Genomic DNA, 24,553 nt, shown 5'->3' with positions numbered 1-24,553 from the left:
CCTCTCCAGCCTTCTGCGGGACCTCCATGAAGACAGAAGGCTTGGTTTTCCTCCATCTGGACTTACTTTACATTTGCTATACAGTACTACAGGGACCCTGGGGAGTCTAGTAGATTGGCTGGTTAGTCAAGCAAGGCAATGAATCACTTACCTAACAGGCAGTGAAACTTACTTTAATAGACACCTTGGTGTCTTTGTGAGCTAGCTTGAGAGCGTTGTGGAAAACCTTCAGGTCCTCTTCTAAAGCCAAGGTGGCAGCGGGTAGTTTCTGCTGTTCATGCTCAATGTGCTCAGCCAGTTTCCCAGGACAGTCTATGAAAATGAGTCTTTTGCTGCCTTTGAGGCCAGTCAGCAGCCGCTCATGATACTTGGTATATTCCCTGACCCAGGAGTTACAGTTATAGATATATACTGCAGAGACATTATCATAAGCAAAGCCAGGAAAAACCACAAACCACTTGGAGAGAAAGTCTGTTTTAAAGCGATTGCTAGGCCCAGTATGGGTAAGGTCCACTACAATTTCATATGGCTTTGCATAATATGGCTTTAAAGTCAGCAAGACGTGGTATATCAGCAAATCACCGTTGATTTGACCTGTTTTGAACCTAAAGTAAGATGAAAAAAAGGACACAAATCATTAACCATTTTGAATGAATATACAGATGCTACAAATCTACTTTAATCCTTTATTTTCTGATTAGTTTTCTAGAGAAAACAAACTATAATATGAAACAATTATACAAAGTCTGGATCCATTTTTTTAAATCACTTGTTCTTAAGACACTGAGAAGGCTAAAGTAAAATGCAAGAGACAAATCCCCAGTTCAAAATCTGAGCAACAACAGCAACAACAAACTTGTCTACCATAGTCAAGCAAGGAGGAAGGCAATGGACATTGGTCGGTTGCTTCTAGGCACACCCAAGTTCCCAGGTGAACTATTTGGGTGGGAATGACCCACTTGGAGCCTTGAAGTAAACTGAATGAATTTAGTCAATTCATTTAATCCACCATGACCAGAGAGAATGGTTCAACAATGATCATGTGACTCAAACTAGGACAACTAGGGCCAAATAGGCCCAATTCAAAGACTTCAGCTTAAATTGTTGAGAACTGAGATCTTTTTCTTCCCTAATGTTTATAATTAAAGGAACATATAGCTCTGAGAGTTGTTAGCTTGTTTACCTTATGATATGAATGAAAAGCCTGCCTAAAAACTGAAGAAATGGAGCAGAGAAATGACAAGATAAACTGGGGCCCCAGCCATTTCTTTTGAGTCCTAGAATTTATTTCTGTACTATTCAGTTGTGTGAGCCAATACATCCCATTTTTTTGATTAAGTTGTCTATGTCATATGTTGTCTACATTCAAAAGAATGCTAATCAATATGAGTAGTCAAAAGAAGGACCATCAGAAAGCCCCCAAATACAGTACCAGAATTTCAAAACAAATCAACCTTATATTAACTTTGGCCCAACGTTCTGTACTTGATGATTCTGGTGGTACTACAAAGTAAGCTAAAACAAATATCCTTTCCTAAGAGTTTTAAATCTTATTGGGAGAAAATAAGATAAAAATATGATAAGTTAAGTCATCTTAAAATTTTAAAAAGTATTTCAAGAACAAAGAAAAGATATGAGGTAGTATGTAATCACTTGTCAAAGAAACTGCACAGAAAAATACTTTTGTAAAGTTCAAAAGAGGGAAAAATCAACACAAACTGGGTAATCAGTGAAAGCTACATAGAAGATGCTGAAGTGGGCAGGAGAAATTTCACACTCAACAAGAGCAGGGAATGGCAGGCCTCATGGAGAGAGGGAAGGAGGGGGAAAAATAGGCAACTAGATGTGCTGAGGCAAGAATCAGCTAGCTGAGCTAGAATGGAGGATTCATGTAGAGAAATTTGAAGAGAGAAAGCTGGAAAAATACAGAATAGCCAAATTGTGAAGGGACCAAAACTGCTCAGGGGCAAAACTAAGGGGCTCAGATTTCCTCTTAAGACTTTGGTATTTCTTGGAGGATGTTCTGTGGCACACCAGTGGCAGAATCAACTCTATGCCTCATTAAAACGCAGTTTCCTGTCCTAGCCCAGAACTACTATATATGAATCTATGCAGTGGGGCCTGGAGATTTTCATTGTTTTTAAACAACCTTTCATCTGATGTTTATGTGCACAAACATTTCTGAATTGCAGCTGCAGGTGTTAGGGAGTTATTTGACCACATTTCTTTAAAAAGAAAAAGGTGATATGATCACAGGAAGTGATACATACATATATAAGAAGGAGTTGGGGCTAGTGAAAAAGATATTATAGTAGTCTAGGTATGGTTTAATAAGCATCTAAAATATACACAAGGCTAACAGTTAGAGAAGAAACTGATCCAAAAATATGAAGAAAGGATCAACATGATTCAACATCTTTATCAAGGCTGAAACAAAGGATTTGAATTAAAAGGACTTGCTGTGTACCAAGGCTCTGCCATAACAAAGAATGTTACCACCCTGAATAAAAACAGAGATCACAAGGGGCAGTCACTTTGGGGGAAAATTGAAATCCATTTTAGATACATTGAGTATGAGGTCCTGACAGGACATTAGAGGGGAGTGTGTGTGTATATATACACTACAGTTAGATTATAAGAGATTTTTTTTTTGTCTCTTATAACCTAAGTTTACTAGATAGTCTCTCCAAACCACTGTTGCACTTCCATACTTTGAAATGCTGGTTATAAACATTACTGTTTCTATTATCTGACCAATATCCTGGGTCTCCAAACTCATGTTATCAAATCAGTCTGTGGTATACAAGTACAATTTTTAGAGAAGATTTTAATGCTCAATCTCAGGGGAAATGTTATTTTCTGTTTTTCTGAAAGATACTAACATAGCATTCGAAAGCATATAGCAGACATACATAATAAGCATAGGGTCAAAAGGCATTAAACACAAAACCCTCCCTACCCTGGAGGCGGGGATTTGTCCTACAAAGCCTCCTGTCATGCTGTGGCCAAATAGACAAGTTGGAGACTTTTTTTTCCCCTGTGACATGTGCTTTAGCTGCAGTGGAAAGGAAATGTGTCATCTGTGGTTAGTGGAAAGCTAGCTGTACATATCCTTTTTTTTAAACTGCAGAGTTAGGTTCAGATTCTTCAAGTCTATTCTGCTTTAAATTATTTGGAAGTTGTGCTTCAAGAAAAGAAAAGAAGTGGCTTATTAAAATCAGGTTATAAGATTTTGACCAAGCATTTTGTAAGGTAGGTCATATATATGGCTTTTCTTATGCCTTTTCATTTATAACTTCTTACAGATTAGTGTTTGAGGAAATACTTTCGAATCGTACTAACAAAGTAGAATTAGTAATGGAACATGTATGCTGTTTTCTTCTCTGTTCTATTAAGTAAAATTTAAGTAAGAAATGGCAAGAGTTACCATCAACACAGAGCTTTAAATTAAGATTAAGTAGGATTTGATTTTAGTCTCTTGAGTGAACTGTAAAGTTTTACCTGTTATTAAAATAAGTTTAAAAAACAAATTTCTCATTACTAATGCTTAGGCATTATAAATTTTATTGAAAACTACCAGAGATAAAGGAAAATTTTCATAATATAACCTGGCCTCCACTGCATAAATTAGAGATGTAGAGACAGCTAGGCATTTGTAAGGATTTCAAAGTCTCATTTTGTTAACGGTTTGTTTATTTGGGGATGACAGTACATCTGGCTGAAGACAATCAACAGCGGGCCTATTATTTATCCTGTGGTGAGCACTGCTAAAATGTGTACAAATACTATGATACATATTACACTAATGAACTAATGTGACAAGAATAACTTGCTTTAAATCATTTTTAGCATCTCATGCAGAAGTCCAGTCTAGTATAAAAGGCTGGAAATTATTTGCTAATCCAATTTAAAGTCTTTCTCTTTGTGGAAGAATCACAAATACTTCCATAAATCCAAAGATTTATGTCATTCAACTTAAAAATTGAATTCAAACACTATTATAGACAAGTCAGTGCACAATATCTTTAACTGTCTATAAAAATTATAATCTGAAAAGTAATCTTACTTCTAGAACACATAAGAAAGGGTTTTTTTTTTTCCCCCTCCATATTATCAATAGGAAATATGACTTCAGAGGTTAGTTTCTAGTTACTATTGTTTATTATATGCTACTTTCATTTGTATAACAATATGTCACATTTGTTATTCTCAAATCAACTATACTTCAGTTAAAAAAAAAAAAAAGCATGAGTAGCAACAGTATCTGTGTCATCTGGGAATTGGTTAAAACTCTCCAGTCCCTCCTAGACCTATGGAATAAATCTGCATTAAAAACAAACTCACATCCATGTTCTTTAAAGTTTGAGAAGAACTTATATATAATAGGCAAACAGGCACTTTTATTTGGTATATCTCAGGAGACGGAAATGGCAACCCACTCCAGTAATCCTGCCTGGAAAATTCCACGGACAGAGGAGCCTGGTGGTCTACAGTCCATGGTGTCGCAGAGTTGCACATGACTGACTGACTAAACAACAGAAGAATAACCTAGTTTTTGCTTCCACTTCCCTATTCATATAAATGCAAACAATAAAACACTCTTACAAATGTGGCCCAGACAAACTGGAATACTATTTTAAAAGAGATAGCTCAATAATGGTAACGAATCTTTCCTTGGCTTACCAGTACCTAGAACAGATATGCCAGTTGCATTTAAATCTTCAGTCTTATGATGGATAATAAAAATTAGGAACAGAGTTTTCCCCTTTGTGGACTGGCTTCCAGCGAGCTCAGACCCAAAATCGACATTCCACTTTTTCATTTATAGGTTGAGACTCTTATGATCCACACTGACTTCCCACTTGAGCCTGAATCCCATGATCCTGATGTATTTCTATTTTATTGTATACCTTATTTTTAAAGATTATGTCAAAATATTCACAGAAAAATTCTAAGCACAAATAATAATGAGAAAGGTCAATATCTTTTGTTGAACTTTTGAGATTATTCAAAAGAAACCTGCCTCTTTTCCTCTGTAATGCCAGAGGTTTGGGATGAGAAAAGTGGCATGTCTTTGCTTTCAGAAAGCCACAGTAACTCAGGGGCCATAGAGGTGAAGGGAGACCCATCATCATAAAAGAGCTTTCATGAATACTGGGAATATATTCCTAAGCACTAGCTTTAGTCTAAACTTCAAGATAAATACCCAGGAAGAAAAAAGAACATCTTGAATTTCTACTTGAGGTCCGTTTTCTCTTGGTTGCTACCACACTTCCCTTTTCCTGAGCCCCCCGCAAAATTATTTGCATTTTCTTCTCACACACGAAGCAAAATGTCACATTTCTCTCTTACTATACAGATGGGTGACTCATTTGTTAGAGGATAGGGAGTTTCTGCAAGGAGTTTCCTTAAATGGTAAGGAAAAAAAAAAGGAGGAATCAAAAAAGTAAAAGCAGAAGTATGTGACTCAAAGCTAAATTCTTCTAGCATGCTCAAGAGGGAGGAAACTCTTAAACCAGGGTATTCAGTTTAACAATGATTAGTAGTTATCTGCAATGCTACCTTTTAGCATTTAAAAAATAAGAGAAATTAAATTGTTTCTTTATATGTAGCCTAGTAGAAAAAAGATCAGTTCAGAAGGAATTCAAACAGGAAAGCAAATGTCAGGCATGAGTGTAATTATAGCTAATTGTAGCTAAAACTTATCAACTGTCTATCCATCTTTTAAAGACAATTACCAAAACTAGGAACCATTATTCTTTCACAAGTTAACAAATTATATTTCTATCCCTACAGATTACCAGTACACTCACAGACATGGGACACATGCGACATTACCTGCATCTTGCCTTTCTGATAACAACAGCTTTTTCTTTGTCTCCTGGAACAAAAGCAAACTATACCCATCTGTGGGATAACAATTCTACTGTCTTGGATCCAGATATTCACAACAAGACGGACAGAAGCCAAAATGAAAACTTTAACGCAAACCCTAAAACTCCTGAAGCAGATAAAAAAGATAATTCTACAAACATGCCTGAAACAGAAACATCATCTCACATCACGTTTTTAACTCCTAAATCTGAACTGGAGCTTTATGTATCTTCTGTTGTCAGGAACAGTCCACCAACAGTACAGAACATTGAAAACACAAGCAAAAGTCACAGTGAAATTTTCAAAAAGGGTGTCTGTGAGGAGGACAACAACAAAATGGCCATGCTAGTCTGCTTAATCATAATTGCCGTGCTCCTTCTTATCTGTACCATTCTATTTCTATCAACTGTGGTTCTGGCAAACAAAGTCTCATCTCTCAGACGATCAAAACAAGCAGGCAAGCGTCAGCCTAGGAGCAATGGTGATTTTCTGGCAAGCAGTGGTCTCTGGCCTGCTGAATCAGACACTTGGAAAAGAGCAAAACAGCTCACAGTGCCCAACCTAATGATGCAATCTACTGGAGTGCTCACAGCTACGAGGGAAAGAAAAGATGAAGAAGGAACTGAAAAACTCACTAACTAATAGATGCTTTAGTGAAGAAAAATGCAAAGTAGCAATGAGAAAGTTTCTGGGGTAAAAATGAACTCAGTTTGACATTTAATGCCAAGGTGTTGGACTGAAGGTCTAAAATTTGCCATGGCTGGCCTTGCTTAGAATCAAGCAAGTGAGAAAGGAAGAAATATGTTTGCTTACTTAATGATTTTAACTGTGTCTAACACTGTTTTAGAAAGCAAATAATAAAACGACCAAGCATTCAAGGAAGGTTCTAAAGACAAGTTGAAGGAACTGACTAATAGAGTTAGAAAGAGATAATTTATGAGTTTTTCTTGTTCAGCAATAGTAGTTACATGATCTTTGTCCAAATGTAAGTAAACTTGGAAGAGTTTCAGTGTGTCATTTGAGGCTATTACATGCTTTAACATCTAACAGAAGTCACATTCCTAATGCATAGAGTTGAACTGTATAGTTACATGGTACTTTCTTTGCTGAATGAGACAGAATCCATACCAGTTCATCTATAAACACGGCTAATGTTATGCCAGATGCTTTCATCTTTACATGTGGTGTACATAAGAAAGTCGTTTTCTACTATACTTAATTAAAACTTTAAATTTTGTATAATAAATTAAGATGACAGAATAAAAGTGACTATGTATATTTGCATTCCCTTTATTATTTTAGAGAATACACAGCAAAGATCAATAAGAAACAGAGTACAACTGAAATAGATAAATGTAAAACATATCTTACTGTTTAACTGTAATGGAACTCTATAAATATTGCTTATGGGATTTTTTTTTATAGCAAATATTCAAAGGCTGATTAGTTTTTGGACTTTGAGACTGCCAAATGACCTAATAAACCAATTTTATTTTTTTACTACCCAATATGACACGAGCAAAGGAAAGATGTGTATATGTGTGTGTGTTTGTTCTACTTTGGAAAACAGGATACTCAGGTAATTGTTGAAAGTTTAAAGAAACTGGGTTCAAGTACAATAGTGGCTTACATTTAAGCCAAGACATTCATCTTCAATTTAATATATTGCAAAAGTTGCTCTGAGAGACTTTCCAACTGTCCACCAAAACTGACACAGAGCATACTTAATTAAAGACCAGGCCAGTCTTAAAAATCTCATCCCTTGTCGAGCATTTATTTTGGGAAATATGCTAGACATTTAAGGAAACATTTACATATATGTATGTTTTTATTTTTCTTTTTTACAATTCAATTCACTTTGACAAAAGTTTATACATGTCAACACCTTTTAACCAACAAATAGAACATTTTCTCAGAAAGTGCCTTTAGGCCTCCTTCCAATCTCTACTATCTCCACCCCCTAACAACAGCCATTGTTTTTTTTGTAAAATAATTTGAAGTATAACTGCTTTACAATGTTGTGTTTGTTTCTGCAGTACAACAAAATGAGTCAGCTATATGTATACATATACAACCCCTCCCTCTTGAACCTCCCACTCACACCCTCAATTCCACCCCTCTCGGTCATCACAGAGCACCTAGCTGAGGAAACATTTTACATATTTATATATATTTTTTCCAAGTATTACTGCAATTCTTTCTAGGTTAGTAATTTGCATCCTGACTGAGATTCAGAATCACCTGAAGAATTTAACTCACCCATGCGTAAGTTACACCCTTCCTCCTGATTTAAATGGAGTGAGCTCCAGATAGAGGCATTGATAATTTTTGCATAATTCCCTAGATCATGCTCTTGGTCATCAGATTAAATTTGTAAAATTTCCATTGCTCAAAAGATCTAGGTAGGTTACATTTCTTTTTTTTTTTTAAGGTTACATCTTAAAATGAGAGAGGGAAAAAGAGCATCAATTTTATTATCGATTTGTTACCAATTTATAAAAAATCCATTTCCCAAATAACAAATCATAGCCCTATTATTCCAGAAAAAGGTAAACATCAACAAAGGAAAAAGGAAAGCAAGAGAAAGCTCATGCCCATTGTGGTTGTAACATTAAGTTATCTTTTGGAGAAGGCAATAAGTGCACCCCACTCCAGTACTCTGGCCTGGAAAATCTCACGGATGGAGGAGCCTGGTGGGCTACAGTCCATGGGGATCACTAAGAGTCGGACACAACTGAGCGACTTCACTTTCACTTTTCACTTTCATGCAATGGAGAAGAAAATGGCAACCCACTCCAGTGTTCTTGCCTGGAGAATCCCAGGGGGAGACTGGTGGGCTGCCGTCTGTGGGGTCGCACAGAGTCAGACACGACTGAAGTGACTTAGCAGCAGCAGCAGCAGGTTATCTTTTGAAGGGTAAAAAGGTTTGATTTCAGATTTGAAATGAACCTGGGCAGAGCTCCCATTTTGTGTATATCAAAAATCTGAGACTGTACATGAAAACAGTGATAACACAAAGCAGTCCTTGAATCAAGAAACTGAAAACAAATGACTGTCTTCTTAAAAATAAGAAATTAACTAGGCAACTACTTTCCTATGCAACACATATGTTGAACATTTTCACACAAAACAGAAAGCTCCTATTGCAGAAATATTTAAAATTTATCCCTCACTATCTTGGCTATTTAACACACGTCCTCAGACTGACAACATCCAATGGTAGCTCATGAAAGTGGTTCCTTTCCAAACTTAACCACTGTTTAAAGATGACAGGGTAAGATATGTTTTGAGTTCTAAAGTTACTTTTGAACAAGGCTACTTTTCTACCATTGGGTGCTATGGTCCACATGCTTATTAATTTAGGGATTTAAAAATAGTGAAACAAAAATTTATAGCACATTTAAAAATTACGTGGCATACTTTATATTATATTGGGTTGACCAAAAAGTTCATTTGGGTTTTTCCATAACATCTTATAGAAAAACCCAAACTTTTTGGCCAATTCAATATATATAGCAAATTATATTCCATAAAATAAGTTTATAGCATATTTTTTTTAAAAAATCTTCTTTTTCTACCAAGTTATAAGTGCCTTGAAATTAAGAACTAGGTCTTAATTATCTGTGTTCCTCAGCAGTGACCAGGGGAAAACAGTGCGTGGTTTAATGCTTACAACATCTACTATAATAGGTGTGATGCTAGGCACTTTACATTTATTTAATCCCATAATACATTTATAAATTAAGAATTATGATCTCCACTTTTCAGATTAGAGAGTCTAGAAGGTGACATGCTGAAAGAAATGTGTTTTTATACTGACTCATACTCTTCTCAACATACTTATTAGTTAACTTATTTAGAAGATGATTCCCAATTTATTTTTACTTTGCACTGACAATTACCTACTTTGTGGGTAATTAAAGAGTTGTGGACTTGAACTTAAAAATCATTTAGGAAACTATTTGGAAAAAATTAATCATACTTTTACCTGGGTTTAGCCTAAATTATGTAAGAGGAAATAACATTTCTGGCTACCGACTGTGTGTAAGGCATTTATATATTTTATCTTATTGAATCCTCTCAAAACCTAGTAACAGAAGTATTCCTCCAGAGGAGGAAACGGTGATTCAGAAGTACAACGACTTGCCTACGGTCACACAAGTAAACAGGACACATCATTCATTTGTTATGAAAAGAAATCTCACTATGGGTAGTAACCTGACTGGCAGTTTTTCCTTATATAACTTTCTCTCCAAGGTTCTATTTTAAGTATTTAAACTATATAATCACATTACTGTGTGCTGCAGTCCATGGGGTCTCAGAGGGTCAGACACGACTGAGCAACCGAACTGACTGAATCACATTACTAGAGAGTCTCATATGTTTACTTACAAATGTTAATTAAAAGCACTCAAATCATGTAGCTCCAAATTGTGTTTCAAATTAAGCTCTGTTAAAGTAGTACTTTCTTAGTCATTTTGTGGCTTATTGCACTTCCGGAACCAACTATTGATAAACTTCCTCTTTCTCTACAGAACCTATTTCAATGTGCTAGAGGATCATTTTTAATCTGAACGTTCGGAACCACTTTTTGCTTTCTTAGCCAAAGCACCAAAATGTCCAGTTAGAACAAGAATTTAGCCTTCTGCAAAAGAAGTTAACAGCCAAGGTAAGACAATTTCACACAGGCAATCTGGTTTGATCTTTGTTTTATATAAAATTTACTTTTGTCTGACTCCTCGTGACCCCATGGACTGTAGCCAGTCAGGCTCCTCTGTCCATAGGATTTTCCAGGCAAGAATACTGGAGTGGGCTGCCATTTCCTGCTCCAATTTTTAAAACTAAAATGTTATTATTGTTTTAAACTTAAAGTCTGATTGTCTAAAGGTATCTATAACAGGTATTGTGGTTTTGTTGCATGGAATTTTAAAAATTCAGTGTTGAGCTTGCCTTCAGAAAAATTTTCACCTAGGTTTATGTAATATAAACCCTTTAAAGTTTATTCAATCATTATGTTTGTTGACCTCAGTTCTGTAATTAAAAGAAATAAAACTACACCCATGGCAGATAAAGCTAAGGGTTGGAAATAAAACTAGAATTCATGAGTGATGGCTGAATCTACAACCCCAAAATACCAACTGTTAAAAAATTTTATTTTCTTTATATGAAAATTTCCTATATATAACATAATCCATAGGTTTAAATCATTTTTATTTTTTAATCCCCTTCAGTTTTCATAGAAAGAATGGTCACCTTCATTTAAAAATAAACAAAGGTGATTAGATGAGACACTCAATGATTATTATTAAATATGCTTTTTTACACAAATAGAATTTTAGTAATGATGATGACATGAAAATATTATCACTAATATTTAAAGCTAAGAAAAAAACTGCTATGGTAAAATGTGTGGGCATATACTCATCACTACATATTTATGTCACACATTATCTGAGTCTTTAGTAAGCAGTATAAAATAGATATGGAAAATAAAACTCATAGAATAGAGAGTTGCTAACCATGGAGAAAAGATGTTTTCTTTGAGTAACTTGGACAATTGCAAAGCGAATATCCTCCAAAATAAAAACTGCCAAGAGTTTATTTACATAGACTTGTAATATCATAGAATGGTAAATTCATAGTGGGTAATATCCTACTTCAACATTTCATAAAGTACTTATGACTTTCTTTTATAGAAGTCCACTTTAGATTTCTTCTAAGTAACTATTACAGAAATTAATACAGAAAGATTTTTATCATTTTTTTGGACAATGCTTATCTATATATTTTTAAAGAATCTGTTCCAAATGTAGGGTTTAATAGTGCCTGTGTTTTCCAACTAATCCCTATATACTTCCACTCAGAGGGAAATTATGAATTCTGAATTTTTTAAATGAAAATTTGATGCCTGTCAATGTCCAATCTTTAAAAGTCATCCCAATTATGCCAGTTTACAGGCTATCTAATCAAAACTCCCATAATTGTTTTCCTAGTCACAGGACTAAAATGGTTTTCTGGTAGTTCTTGTCCAACCTTTTAAAAAGCTAACTCCAAAAGTTACTTACATTATCTATTCCCAGAGAGTTCACATCTCTTTTCCTCTTCAAGCACTCCTGTTTCAGAATTTTACTATGAATGTAATGGAAGGAAAGAGATCTTATACATGACTGACTGATTTCTGTATCGGTGCCACTACTTAAGAGCTGTGACACTTCGGCAAATTATCCAACTTCTCTGTGTCTCAGTTTTATCTGTACAGTGACGATAACATCACCTTCCTCATTAAAACAGGACGGTGCCAAACATCTGGCATGTACTTAGTAAATGGTAGCTATTTTTGATAAAAGATAGTCATCAAGTAATTCCTATCATAGTTCAAAGTTAATTTCCCCTTGCTGCTTTTCGTCAAGATACAGAATCGCTGTCTTCTTCCTTTTCTGGTTTCATAACTTTACTAGCAGGAGATACAATACCACTAAATTTTAATCTATTATATCTGTATTATAACAAAGTAACTGAAACTCAGATGTTATTTTTTTGATACCGCTACCTATATTTGCCTTATCTAGGATATGCCCGCCAAATCTCCTTGATTCTTCTTTAAAAGACAGTAACATCTCTCTTATCATATCCAACTTAGCATCAGTTTTACATGCTAAACTCTTTATGTACTTATGCATTAAGGGGACTCCAACTTTAATTGCGTCTCAATGCTTAATTAAAACAGCTGATGTTTTTCTTCTTTCTGAAATTTTTTCAATATTCAGGAAAAACAAAGAACCAAAATCTGAGTTAAACCTCAAGAGTCCCAACCTAAAATAATGAGCAAAATACTGCCATATAAAGGTAGACAAATTTAGGGTTTGCCTAAGCAGCAGACTAGGGAAATTCTAGAAAAAATGCTATATAGATTGTTCATAGGTTATTTAGAGTAATTAACAAGTAGCTTCTGAGTGCCAAAAAACTGTGGGGGGCGGGGTGAGTAGGGAATCTTAAGGATGCTTAGATAGGAGTCCTGAAATGAAAGGTAAGTGAGTTTGAGAAGATGGGTGATCTCAGGCCTGTCCTCCATTTTGAGAACACTGTTCCTCTGCTGATTCCTGCATCCGCAAAGACAGAAAGCAGCATTCTGTAGTTCCTTCTTTCATCTACTCTGGTCTTCTCCCCCAATTTCTAATTTTGTTCGCTTTAACCTTCTACCCTAACTTCTTGCTAAATACATAATCACTATTTGTTCTTCAGCCTTTTATTAACTTTTCTTTCTTTCAATACCTTCTCTAATCAATTTACCTCCCCATTCCATGTATTTGCTGTTTATCCTTTGTTTGGCTTTATTTTTATCTTTTGTGTTATTTTTTATTTCTTTGCATTCCTTTTTCATTTCATTGTAGCCAACATTTTCTCCTCCTTTTTACTCCCTTGCCCCCTCTATGGTTCTTTCTCTCTACCTTCTTCTCCTGAAGAAATAATGTTGGTATTTCAGGTACACATGGCCTACATATATATACATATACATACATACATACATATACATATATACACATATATATCACATATGTTAAGTAACTTTCTGCACTGGTAATAACACTGCCCTCACTGTCACTGAACTAGAAAAAAAAAGTCTGTTTCTTCACTATACCTCTCCCCTTCATTTACTCTTCTTTGAAATCTTATTCCTTTTCTCTGGACTATTCTGAATTGCTGTAGCGGAATTCTAAGACAGATTTGAGCATTCCAATGTAGCAGACCCTAGGAGGGTATAGCTAACTGGAGAAAGGGGTAGGATAGGTAAAAAAAAAGAATTTGGTGTTAATACTGCTGTAACCCTTAAATGACAAGTGGAAAATCTCACACACTTTAAGGTCCTATGACATTCCTATTAACAAAAGAGGTTACACCCTATCAAAATTGACCATACAAACTCAACTGGGCTTATAATTATGTTCCTATCTGGGTTCTTTCCTTCTCTAATGCTTTTTTTAGCTAACTGAAAAAAGGAACTGTGAAGGGTTTTTAAAAATTTTAAGAAAAGTCACAAGACACATTCTTGGCTGAAGATAATTCATGGCCTATGTTTTCTATTGCTCTGGATGGCATTTTTTAGAAAACTAAAGTGAATCTCTAAAGAATAACACTTTCTAATATGGCCTTCTTTGGGGAAAGGGGTAATCTGTAAGAACAGTAGGTAGGAACTTCATGGATGATAACCATGTAGAGATGATTTAAATTTCCATATTTATGCCAAAAGTTTCAAAATTTTCCCTATTAAACCCTTTACGAAATGAACAGAAGGCATAATTTAATAACTCAGATTTTACCTCTCTGCTTACATTCTAACCATCTAAATGAGATAGTCAGATAACATCACTGACTCAATGAACATTTTGAGTAAACTCTGGAAGATAGAGGAGGACAGAGAAGCCTCGCGTGCTACACAGTCCATGGGATTGCAAAGAGTCGGACATGACTTAGCAACTGAACGACAACCAGTTACATTCTGGAAGAAGTATTAATAAACAGCAAAAAACTGAAATGGAAAAGAAACCAAGAAGCCCAATTATAGGTTAACTGTTTACTGAGCTGCTAACACATACAGCATTCTGCTGTAAAGAAATCAACATATAAAAACAGACAATTTGGAGTAGCAGAAACAACATATGCTTTAAAATCAGATGGGTCTGTGGGTATAAATTCTCTGTCACTAATAGTGACATTACATTTGGCAAATTGCTTAACACATTTAAATTTGTCTCTTTATCTGTAAATCAAAGATTCCTCCATCTTTCTCATAAAATTATGTAAAAGTTAAACGAAATGAAGTATGTAAAACACCTGAGATGGTACAGCACTTAGGATGTTCTAGATAAGGATTTTTCTTTGTTTCTTTTTGCCTTCTTCAAAGTTCTTTAAAATCTTATTTGAGGTGATGGAGATAACAAAAAGAAAATGTGAAAAGTTAAGAAATAAAAAATAAACACAATTATTTGAGAGAAAAGAAGTGTGAGTCAGGTACGTATATAAAGAATTATCCAAGGAACCATAAAGAGAACAAGAACGAGGGGGAACTCAGGGAATGGCTGAGCTCTCTGGGCTGTGCTCAGTCACAGAGAATTTGGTCTAAGAAGGGAATTTAAGCTGAGGTCTGACAGATGATGATAGATTCACAGTTAGGCAACCAGAACAGGGAAGAGAGTGGTTTAGGAAAAGGAACACACTCTCAGAGGGTGAAAAATAGCATAATTAAAAGTGTCTGCTAAAGGGAGAAAAGTGTGTGTTTAGGAAGTATGTAAGATGAGGAAGAGGCTAAATGAGAAGTTGCAGTCATGAGATATGAGTCTGGACTGGTAAACTCAGGCCACAAACAGAAAACTCAGTTTAGATTTTTACCTTGATACCAATGGGGAACCCTCAAGCAAGGGAGATGGTGAAGGACAGGGAAGCCTGGAGTGCTGCAGTCCATGGGGTCACAGAGAGTCAGACATGACTGAGCAACTGAGCAACAATAAGCAAGGGAGCAAAGACGTGATAAAACTTGGTTGTCGGAAGATTAATTCATCAGCAGTGTGCAGGGGAACTTAAAGGAGAAATATTTTAAAATTAAAGCTTTAAGTATTACAGAGAAATAAAAAGCAGGAGACTACATAGGGAAAAAAAATCACATTCCTTCTCCTCTACTAAAATAGGGTAATTTATCATCACTATATACAAAGTGGTAGAGGAATAAGCAATGAAAACCACTCAAATATGCTAAAAAAAAGTCTATTTCTTTGCAAACTTGAGGGAGTTCCTCATGTGTTATTGTACCTTGCCATCAGGCTTGTACAGACCATCAAACCTCTCTCAGATTGGCTTAAAAAAATCACAGAGAAACTATAGTTTCAAATCATATTGACCAGGATTTAAAACCCAGAGATTTTCCTTTCCTTAATATTAAGAAATAACCAAATAGTTACCATTGTGTTTAAAGATGTATGAAACAAGTATTACATACAGAGCTGAAAACTAGCCTTACTTTAGAGACAAGACATTTGAGACCAGGAGATATTAATTGAGTAGTTATGGTTAGATAGATCTTTAGGCCACAGAAACAGAAATGAAACTTGAAAAAACTCTTCAAGTTTTAGCATCTGCCACATCCCACAGGTAACCCTACCCCACAAACTTAAACACATGCCTCATTTTCCTATGCCTGCATGTTGTTCCCCTGGCTGGAATATTTTATTTACTTAGTTCTTATAGACAAGATTCAGTTCAAGTTTTACTTCTCTGAGAAACCTTCCCTGAAGCTCTCCCAGGCTAGCTTAGTTCCTCTGTGCATCTCCTGCATACCTTTCTGAGAAAACTTATCAAATTAGATTTATTTATTGTTTCTACTACTAGAAAAAAATTTTTTTAAATTTTGGTATCTCCTAAACCAGAACAGAGCCTGATAAAAACATGGTGCTAATCAATGAATAAATGAAGTAGCAGCACGACTACTTCCCTCAACCAGACTTGAAGAGCATTTTAGGACTTTCAAGTATGAGTTGAATTGAATCCTTTAGAAATGTGAGATTCTAATATAAAGACACTGTCCTGGACACTGATACAGCTGCAAAGGTTACTTAATAGGTTGTGGGCATGAGAAACTCACAAAGGTAATACCATCAGCAAAACCAGAAATCAGGAGAAGGGTCACTTTTAAGATGAAGATGAATTCTGACTTAAATACGCTGAATTTGCTGATAGTGAAATATGTACATGGCAATGCCCACCAAGAAGTCATACAAATGGAACAAGAATTAAGGAAATTTAGGCTAGATACACAGGTTTGGGAGCTAGAGGTTAAAGGTGAGAGGTGAAACCTGATAGATTCAGGATTAAGAAAAGCAGTGAAGAGTGAAGACAGAAAACATATCAAGTACTGTATTTAGGATGCAAGAGAAAAACAGGAGCTAGTGAGATGAATATGAAAGGAAAATGACTCCAAAGAGCTACTCTAATAGCAGTGAAGGAATAATCAATGGTGTCAAATGTGATCAAGAGAGAAAAAAAGAAAAGAAACCACTGGATTAAGTAATAGATGGTTACTGGCGCCCATTGAGGCAGCAGGATCAATGTATTTCTAGCAGGAAACAGGGGAGAAAGCAGTGTGCACACGGCTCCAGCATATGGAGCCCGTGCATTTGAGATGCGTGACTATGCAACAAAGGGCTGCAGTGCAATAAACCCACAGGGGCAACAGTGCCAAGTACAAACCTTCCCAAAGAATTACGCGAGATCACTGCCTTTGGGGTCCAAATGTCACGTGGTAAGTTACAGTATAGTTAAGAGCTCTTCATGTTAGCTGGGAGTGTATCAAGTCTAAATTAGCAATGATAAATACTAAATGATATGTAATTATCTTTCTTTCTTTTATTATAATACTACTGGCAAAAAGGAAACATTCTGAAATGGATCTCAAGTATTTCATCTTAATTTTGTTTTGCGGACACCTGAATGATACTTTTTTCTCAGAGACAGAAGCAACTACAACAGAGAGGCAACCACAATCTACTTTATTTAGACCATCAATGCCATATATCTCGGCGAATTCTCAGGGCACGACAGAGAATCCTTCAAGTCAACCAACACAATTCAACAACCTATCTTCTGGACAACCAATAACAACTGCCAAAATTGCTGCTGGACAACCAACACCACTTGCCTATGCTTCTTCTGGGAAACCAGCAGCACATACTTCTCCTGGACAACCACTTGTCTATAATGTCACCAGAAAAACAATACAAATAGCCAACACCTCCTCCCAAGGAACAGCACTGCCTGTGTTTACCTCTGCCATACAGCTATCACCATCTGCCTATTCTTCTACCAGACAATCACCACCATCAGTTTCTACTCCTACTCAACAACCATCATCTACCCACACCTCTTCCAGGAAATTAGTATCCCCGACTGTTCATAATATATCCATACAACCAACACCAACTGTCAAAAGTTCACCTAGGAAGACACCAGGATTCAACGAATTTAGCCGTACAACAAATATCCCAAAGGAAGCCAATTATGCTTATTCAATACCAGCCATATTAATTGGTGCAATTCTGACTACTATGTTGGTAGTTGTACTCATGATTGTATTATGGCAATGTTTGCGAAAACCAGTGTTAAATGATCAAAATTGGGCAGGTAGGTCTCCGTTTGCTGATGGCGAAACCCCTGACATATGTTTGGATAACATTAGAGAAAATGAAGCATTCCCAAAACGTTCATCAATTATTTCACTTATGGTCTGGAAACCAAGCAAAAGTGCACTTTTAGCAGATGACTTAGAAATTAAGTTGTTTGAATCAAAGGAAAACACTGAAGATTCTAACAATCCCAAAACAGAGAGAATAAAAGATCAGGCAAATGGTACATCAGAAGACAGCGGTGATGGATCAACAATTGGCACAGCTGTTTCCTCTTCAGATGACACAGATCTGCCTCCACCACCTGCTTCCCTTCTTGATATCGAAGGACAGGAGGGGAACAAATCCGACAAACCCACGATGATAACTGAATCTCCTCGTCCAAACAATTCCACCAATCTCCCAGCATCTCTAGATTGTCTCAATCAAATCTCTGAACACCATAATTCTGAGTCCAAACAGTCATTTCCACCTCCCCCTGACTCATTTAACTTGACCGTGCCACCAGGAGATTTTATGAAAAACCAGGAAGATTGCAACAATGAGATCCAATGTCAGGAATTTCCTATTCCTCCTGACTTTGATCAAGATCTCAATGAATCTCTGCCACCCCCACCTGCAGAACTGTAATAAATATTACCACTTGCTTTAAAACTGATCTTCTATTTTTCTCAAAGGACTCCAATATTTTGTTTTTCTTCGTGTGATAAAATATATTAAATGGCAATTGGTAGCCAATTTTGATTTTTATTCAGGAACTACCTAAAATCTGCTCAAAGCCTATGTATATAAGTGGAACTTATTTATGCCAATAGGACTTAACTTTAATGTATGGTATATTTTACAAATGTGGATGGTATGTGTATCAATAACTTAACTATTTTGGAAACAAGGAACATACATATACTTATTATTACCCAATAGATATGTTTTTCCTGAAAAGCTGTGTATAAAGTTACTTTGGTTAAACTTTATTTTTCCATATCAAAATTTGAGGAGGAGTGTGTCTGAGAATTTAAATGCATACACCAAGTTTTAAACAAAACTTTAAGTTTTAAATTAATACCTCAGGTACTAAATAAATATTCCAAGGTTGTGGGGATGAGAGATTGAAACGCATGTGTTTGAGAATAAATTACCTTTTAGCTCTCATTGGAAACTGAAAGACAAACATATTAAAACATCATATTGGAGAGTTGAGCTGGGGACACTTACCCTGAAAAAAATACAAGCAGGCCCATAAAATGTAGACTTAAACATTTTCCTATTTTGTTGGGGGAGCACAAATTTTAAAACTAGCCTCTTTAAAGTGTTTCTTATTTTTTTTTGGCCAGGCTACATAGCTTGCAGGATCTTAGCGCTTCCCAACCAGGGACTGAACCCAGGCCTCTGGCAGTGAAAGCATGGAGTCCTAACCACTGAACCACCAGGGAATTCCCAGTTGATTTTGTATATGCCTCAAGCACCCAAGCAAACTGAAATCTTATTAAAAAACAAACAAAACAAAACCTCTATGGCTTCATTCCAAAAAACTCTTGAACCACCTTTCTCACACAGAATTTCATCTTTTATTCACTACCTGACAAGTGGTAATGAGTTATCAGAGTAGGGGGTAGGCCCAATCTTTGTTAAAGTCAAGGTATAGCTTCACTGGCTTACTCATGTGGAGATGCCAGCCCATGCCTACAAAAGTTCTTCTCTGCCGAAAAGCACGAATTCTTCCTCCTTATCCTGACCTGAACTCCTGAGGGAAACACTCACTTAGAATGAAAGATGGTGGCTTTAGTGGTAACTTACCCTTTGTGAACTGTTCATAGTTCTGGAATTTTCCAGAATAATGCCTTTACTAGTAGCACTGGTGTTCAAGAAACTAACAAAGCTTAATCTTAATAAAAACTAGCAGACTTTCAGACACTGAATGTTTCTTTACTAGTAAAACCTTTTTATTTGTAGAAACATTACACTGAGCTTATTTTTCTTGAATAAGTATGATATTAATTGTCAACATTATGTTGGTTTTCCTCTGTCTTCCACACTAAAAAGTTTCTTTCATGTGTTTTTCAAACCTACCATTTTTAAGGTTAACTTATTCAGCAACAATTAGGAGTTTAAGAATTTCCAATTATTCTTTTGAATTTTAAGTATTCTAGTTCGGGTAAGTAAGGTATAAAGTTTTTATAGTTGGTAAAGAGTTTGACATGCCTTAAACCATCATAAACTTTCTTGTTTTATATGTAGGATTGCTACCTAATGAGCTCTTTTCACAATTCTGCTCTTCTTTTTGTTAATCACTTTCTTCCTGACCTCTTAAAGGAAGTGTATTGTGAAATACAGGGAAATACCAATCCTCATAGATAAATCAAGAGCTGATGACCTGGTCATAGGCTTGTCTGATTTCTTCAAATACCAAAGAGGAAGCTTTCCTTGTTCTGTTCTTCGTATAACAGATGAACAGACTACTGTCAGCAGCTGCTTTTTGTTTTTTAAGAAATTCTCTGCCAGGGGGAAAGTAATTCCCATTTACTGCATGCAATTTTTCCCTACTGAGGTCAGTGGAAGCTGAGCAGCCAAACGGTGGCAATCCTTGCCTAATCAGCAGAAAGAAATGCAAGCTAATAAAAGAAACACAGGAGAAAAGAAAATGCTGGAACAAAGAAAAACATACAGAAAATATTAAAGAAGCAGGATCCAGAAGAGAAAGTTTATTTCATGACTATGGCAAAAGGATAAGCCACAGGGGAATAAAAAGTGGAACTACATACTACACACATCAGTAGTGCTCTTATCAGATCAGTATTAACGAGATTCAGGACAACTCTCAAGACCATGTAGTTCAACTCCTTTAATTTGTTAAGTGCTGAGAAAATGGGGTCAGAAAGAGTGGTACTGAAACCGGAGTTTGTCTCCTAACCCCTGGTTCAGAATTCTTTTCACTAACATAGGACCAAAAAGCATCTACTTCTGCACTGCAACACACGTGTATCACATGTGTGTTCCATTCGGTGTTGGTCGTGAGCAACACAATGAATTAGATGAGAATGACTTTAATTGCTATTATCAACTAGTTCTGAACAAAAAGTAGAAGCAGCAAAATATACGGTCACCTCTAAGTAAAACACTGTAATACTAGTACATGAATAAACAGGTCAGTGGAACAGAATGGAAAGTCCAGAAACAGACTTAAATCTCAAATCATATTGGGACAACTGGACAGGTGTTTGGAAAATGATGAAACTGGATCTATACTTCATATTACATTAGAGCAAACACCAAATAGACCCTAAATCTAAATATAAAACATAAAATTATACAAATAATAGAAGAAATATGAGTGAATTCCTTTATAATCTGAAAGTAGGACAAATCTTTCTACTTGAGACTTGAAATCCAAAAGTACTACTTAAAAAAAAAAGAAATTCATTACATAAAACTTTCAGATGTAAAAATAAAACAAACACCATAAAAAAAAACCCTTTGTCAAAAGACAAAGGGCAAACTGGGGGAAAATGTGCAACTTAAATTAAGACAAAGGGCTAATAACCCTAAATTTTAAAAAACCTAAACCCAGATGTGGCGGAGGAGGGATACCCACAACACACTAGAAAAAGTATGCAAAACATATAAAAGACAGTTATAGAAGAAAAATTTTAAATGATCCTTGAAAACAAAGACAAAGATATGCAACTTTTCTCATAGTAAGAAAAAAAAATACAGAAGTTCAGCAACAGAGTCTCTAGGTCTCCAGAACCAGACACCCTGACACACTGCTGTTAAGACTGCAAAATGGTACCATCTACAGAGAGAAATCTGGTAATACCCGGAAATTTTCAAATGCACTTTTCCTTTCACTCAGCAATCCTACTTATAGAAATTTTTTTGTAAGACTTGTTGGACAAAATAAGATGCAAGGGTATTCACTGTGGCATTATTTGTAATAGCAAAAGTCTAGAAACAATCCAGATACCCATCTGGGCACTGGTTAAATAAACCATGGTACACTCCCAAATGCAGCACTATGAATCATGTAATGAATGTGAAAGACCTCTATACGCAGACATGGGGTGATCTTAGAGATATATTATTAAGAAAAAAAGAACAAGATATGTAGTAACCACTTATATAAGGAAGGGGTAAGAACATATGATACATACACACATATTTTTGCTGGGTTTTCAAAAAGAAATACTGTTAAGATACAATCAAAAGCTATCAATAATAAAAACAGTCACTGATAGGAAGAGGAAAGGAATAGGGTGGAGGGGAAAGAGAAGCAAAATTTTCCTGAAAGTACCTTGTTTTTGACTTACACAGTCCCTAAAAACTGCTAAGCAACTGAAACAGATGAACTTTATGTAAAGTTGGTGATATAAAAATATAGAGAAAACAATTATTTCTTTCAAGTTGCGTTAGGACACAGAATTGACTATACATCCTTAGTGAAATATATTCTAAAACAAAGAAGGCTGCAACAAATCTTAAACGTTATTCAGTAGTCTATAAACTAATTGTCTGTAGCAATACTTGATATTATTTTGAAACTACTGTAGGATGATATAAATAAGCAGCTATGTAATGCTGTTAGAAACTATTTATAGGAAATATGAGGATAGAGGAACAAATTAAATCTTCACAAGGAAGCAAACAGATAAATCCAGATGAGGGACATCCTAGGAACAAGTGACTGAGTTTTGGCAACAAGCCAGTGGCATGGGGGGAAAAGGGTGGTGAGGTAAGAGAAAGGTCCTTTTTGAATTTTGACTTGATAATTTCTATCTTGTCAGTCCTTCCATACTTTTATAATACTTTATTCAGTACTCTTAGCTGTTTTCAGCAGTAAATTCAGTCTGTATTACTAAAAATAGAGAACATAATACTTTCACTCTCAAATAAGCACAATAAATGTTATCAGCTTAAGTAACAAAGATAAACGGATTGGGTTGCCAAACTTGATTAATATGGGCGAGCTGTTCCTTGGCAGGTAATTTGTTATACTTTTCACAATATTGGGGTAATATATCCTAGAACAGCATGTTTCACAAAAGAATATGTAAATTAATTTACTGCTTAGTCTAGAATATAATAGTTGCATAAACAACTGTAGTTCTTGACAGACTTTTATAAAATGTAATGTGTCTGAATAACATCTAAAATAATTTGTAACAAACACTTCAGCCTACAAAAAATTATTTTTTGGAGTAATACACTATTATTTTATTTCATGAGAATTTCTAAAATCATAAGGACAGATGGTTTCAATTCAAGAGCATTAAAATGTATTTCCTGGACTTCCCTGGTGGTTCAGTGGTTAAGAATCCGCCTTGCAATGCAAGGGACACCAGTTTGATCCCTGGTCTGGGAAGATGCCACATGCAGCGGACCAACCAAGTTTGTGTGCCATAACTACTAAGCCCGCACTCTGGAGCCTGTGAGCTGCGCCTACTGAAGCCCATATGCCCTAGAGTCTGTGCCCCAACAAGAGAAGCCACTACAATGAGAAGCCTGAACCGCAAATAAAGAGGAGCCCCACTTTTCACAACTAGAGAAAGCATGCACATAGCAATGAAGTCCTAGCACAGCCAAAATATATACATGTTTTTAAATAAATCAAAAAATAAATAAAATGTACTTCCCTTTTTCTCCCATCTAAGTACTAACCAGGCCTGATCCCGCTTAGCTTCTGGATTAGACACATTCAGGGTGGTATGGCTATAAATAGTACTTCCACCCTCTTTTTCTTTTTGAGAATTTTCCAATAATCTTTGAATAACAGAAACAACCTCACATGTCCCCAAACTTAAGATAAGAAACATTGCTACTACTATTATACTGGAATTTTCTATCATATGCAGCAAAATCTGATTTCAATACAGCCTAAACACAAATTCATATGATCCTCTAGCTACTGAAACAACATGTTCTTTCTTTCAAAAAAAAAAAAAGTACTAGTAAGTATAATGGAACTGGATAACTCTACTTCCACATGGATATAATGAGACTTCCTAAAATTAAAAGGAGAGATTTAAGAAGTGTTTGGTAAACTGACCCCCAGGTCTTCTGTGGTGGCTCAGTGGTAAAGAATCTGCCTGCCAATGCAGGAGATGCGGGTTTGATACCTGCACTGGGAAGATCCCTGGAAAAGGAAATGGCAACCCACTCCAGTATTCTTGCCTGGGAAACCGCATGGTCAGAAGAGCCTGGTAGGCTATAGTCCATGGGGTTGCAGAGCCGGACACAACTTAGCAACTAAACAACAACAAACTGACCCTCAGCCACTTCCTGTGAAGTTTAACATACATACCCAGAAGCTAAAACAGAAGAAACTGAAATGTCAAAACTCTCATCTGGTATTTCCATAATATTGTTGAACACAGTATTTTTAAAACATTATTATTAAGCACTAAGATTGATGAGTGGCTTCTTAAATTCACAGAAAGAATCTTAAAGAGTTCAAGGCTGAACCCTCAAAGTAAAGTGGGAATAAAGTACCTAATCAATAATAAATTTCGAAC

At 35.8% G+C, this 24,553-nt stretch overlaps 3 protein-coding genes across 9 annotated transcripts in view; 2 read left to right on the top strand and 1 right to left on the bottom strand.

Moving 5' to 3' along the window:
- Positions 1-24,553, bottom strand: part of NF1 (neurofibromin 1) — a 257,559-nt gene that overhangs the window by 47,621 nt on the left and 185,385 nt on the right. For all 7 annotated transcript variants that reach the window (XM_070390401.1, XM_070390396.1, XM_070390403.1 and 4 more), the window contains one exon: positions 173-605. In XM_070390401.1, coding sequence (XP_070246502.1) covers positions 173-605 — 433 coding nt within the window. The remainder of the gene's footprint in view (positions 1-172; positions 606-24,553) is intronic.
- EVI2A (ecotropic viral integration site 2A) lies at positions 3,058-7,476 on the top strand. The gene is made up of 2 exons (XM_005896677.3): positions 3,058-3,252; positions 5,797-7,476. The coding sequence occupies exon 2, from the start codon at positions 5,818-5,820 to the stop codon at positions 6,514-6,516; it is 699 nt and encodes a 232-aa protein (XP_005896739.1). The 5' UTR covers positions 3,058-3,252; positions 5,797-5,817; the 3' UTR covers positions 6,517-7,476.
- On the top strand, positions 10,387-23,525 carry EVI2B (ecotropic viral integration site 2B). The gene is made up of 2 exons (XM_005896676.2): positions 10,387-10,543; positions 17,294-23,525. Exon 2 carries the CDS (start codon positions 17,307-17,309, stop codon positions 18,672-18,674), a length of 1,368 nt encoding a protein of 455 aa, XP_005896738.2. The 5' UTR covers positions 10,387-10,543; positions 17,294-17,306; the 3' UTR covers positions 18,675-23,525.

The sequence above is a fragment of the Bos mutus genome, chromosome 19 (genome assembly GCF_027580195.1).
Source record: "Bos mutus isolate GX-2022 chromosome 19, NWIPB_WYAK_1.1, whole genome shotgun sequence".
NCBI classification, from domain to species: domain Eukaryota; kingdom Metazoa; phylum Chordata; class Mammalia; order Artiodactyla; family Bovidae; genus Bos; species Bos mutus.
Note: the sequence above shows the minus strand (reverse complement) of the source record. Positions and strands in the feature narration are given on the sequence as shown.

Bases quoted from the DNA above. Each gene is read 5' to 3' on its own strand.
- EVI2A (XM_005896677.3), top strand. From the start codon at position 5,818: ATGGGACACATGCGACATTACCTGCATCTTGCCTTTCTGATAACAACA.
- EVI2B (XM_005896676.2), top strand. From the start codon at position 17,307: ATGGATCTCAAGTATTTCATCTTAATTTTGTTTTGCGGACACCTGAAT.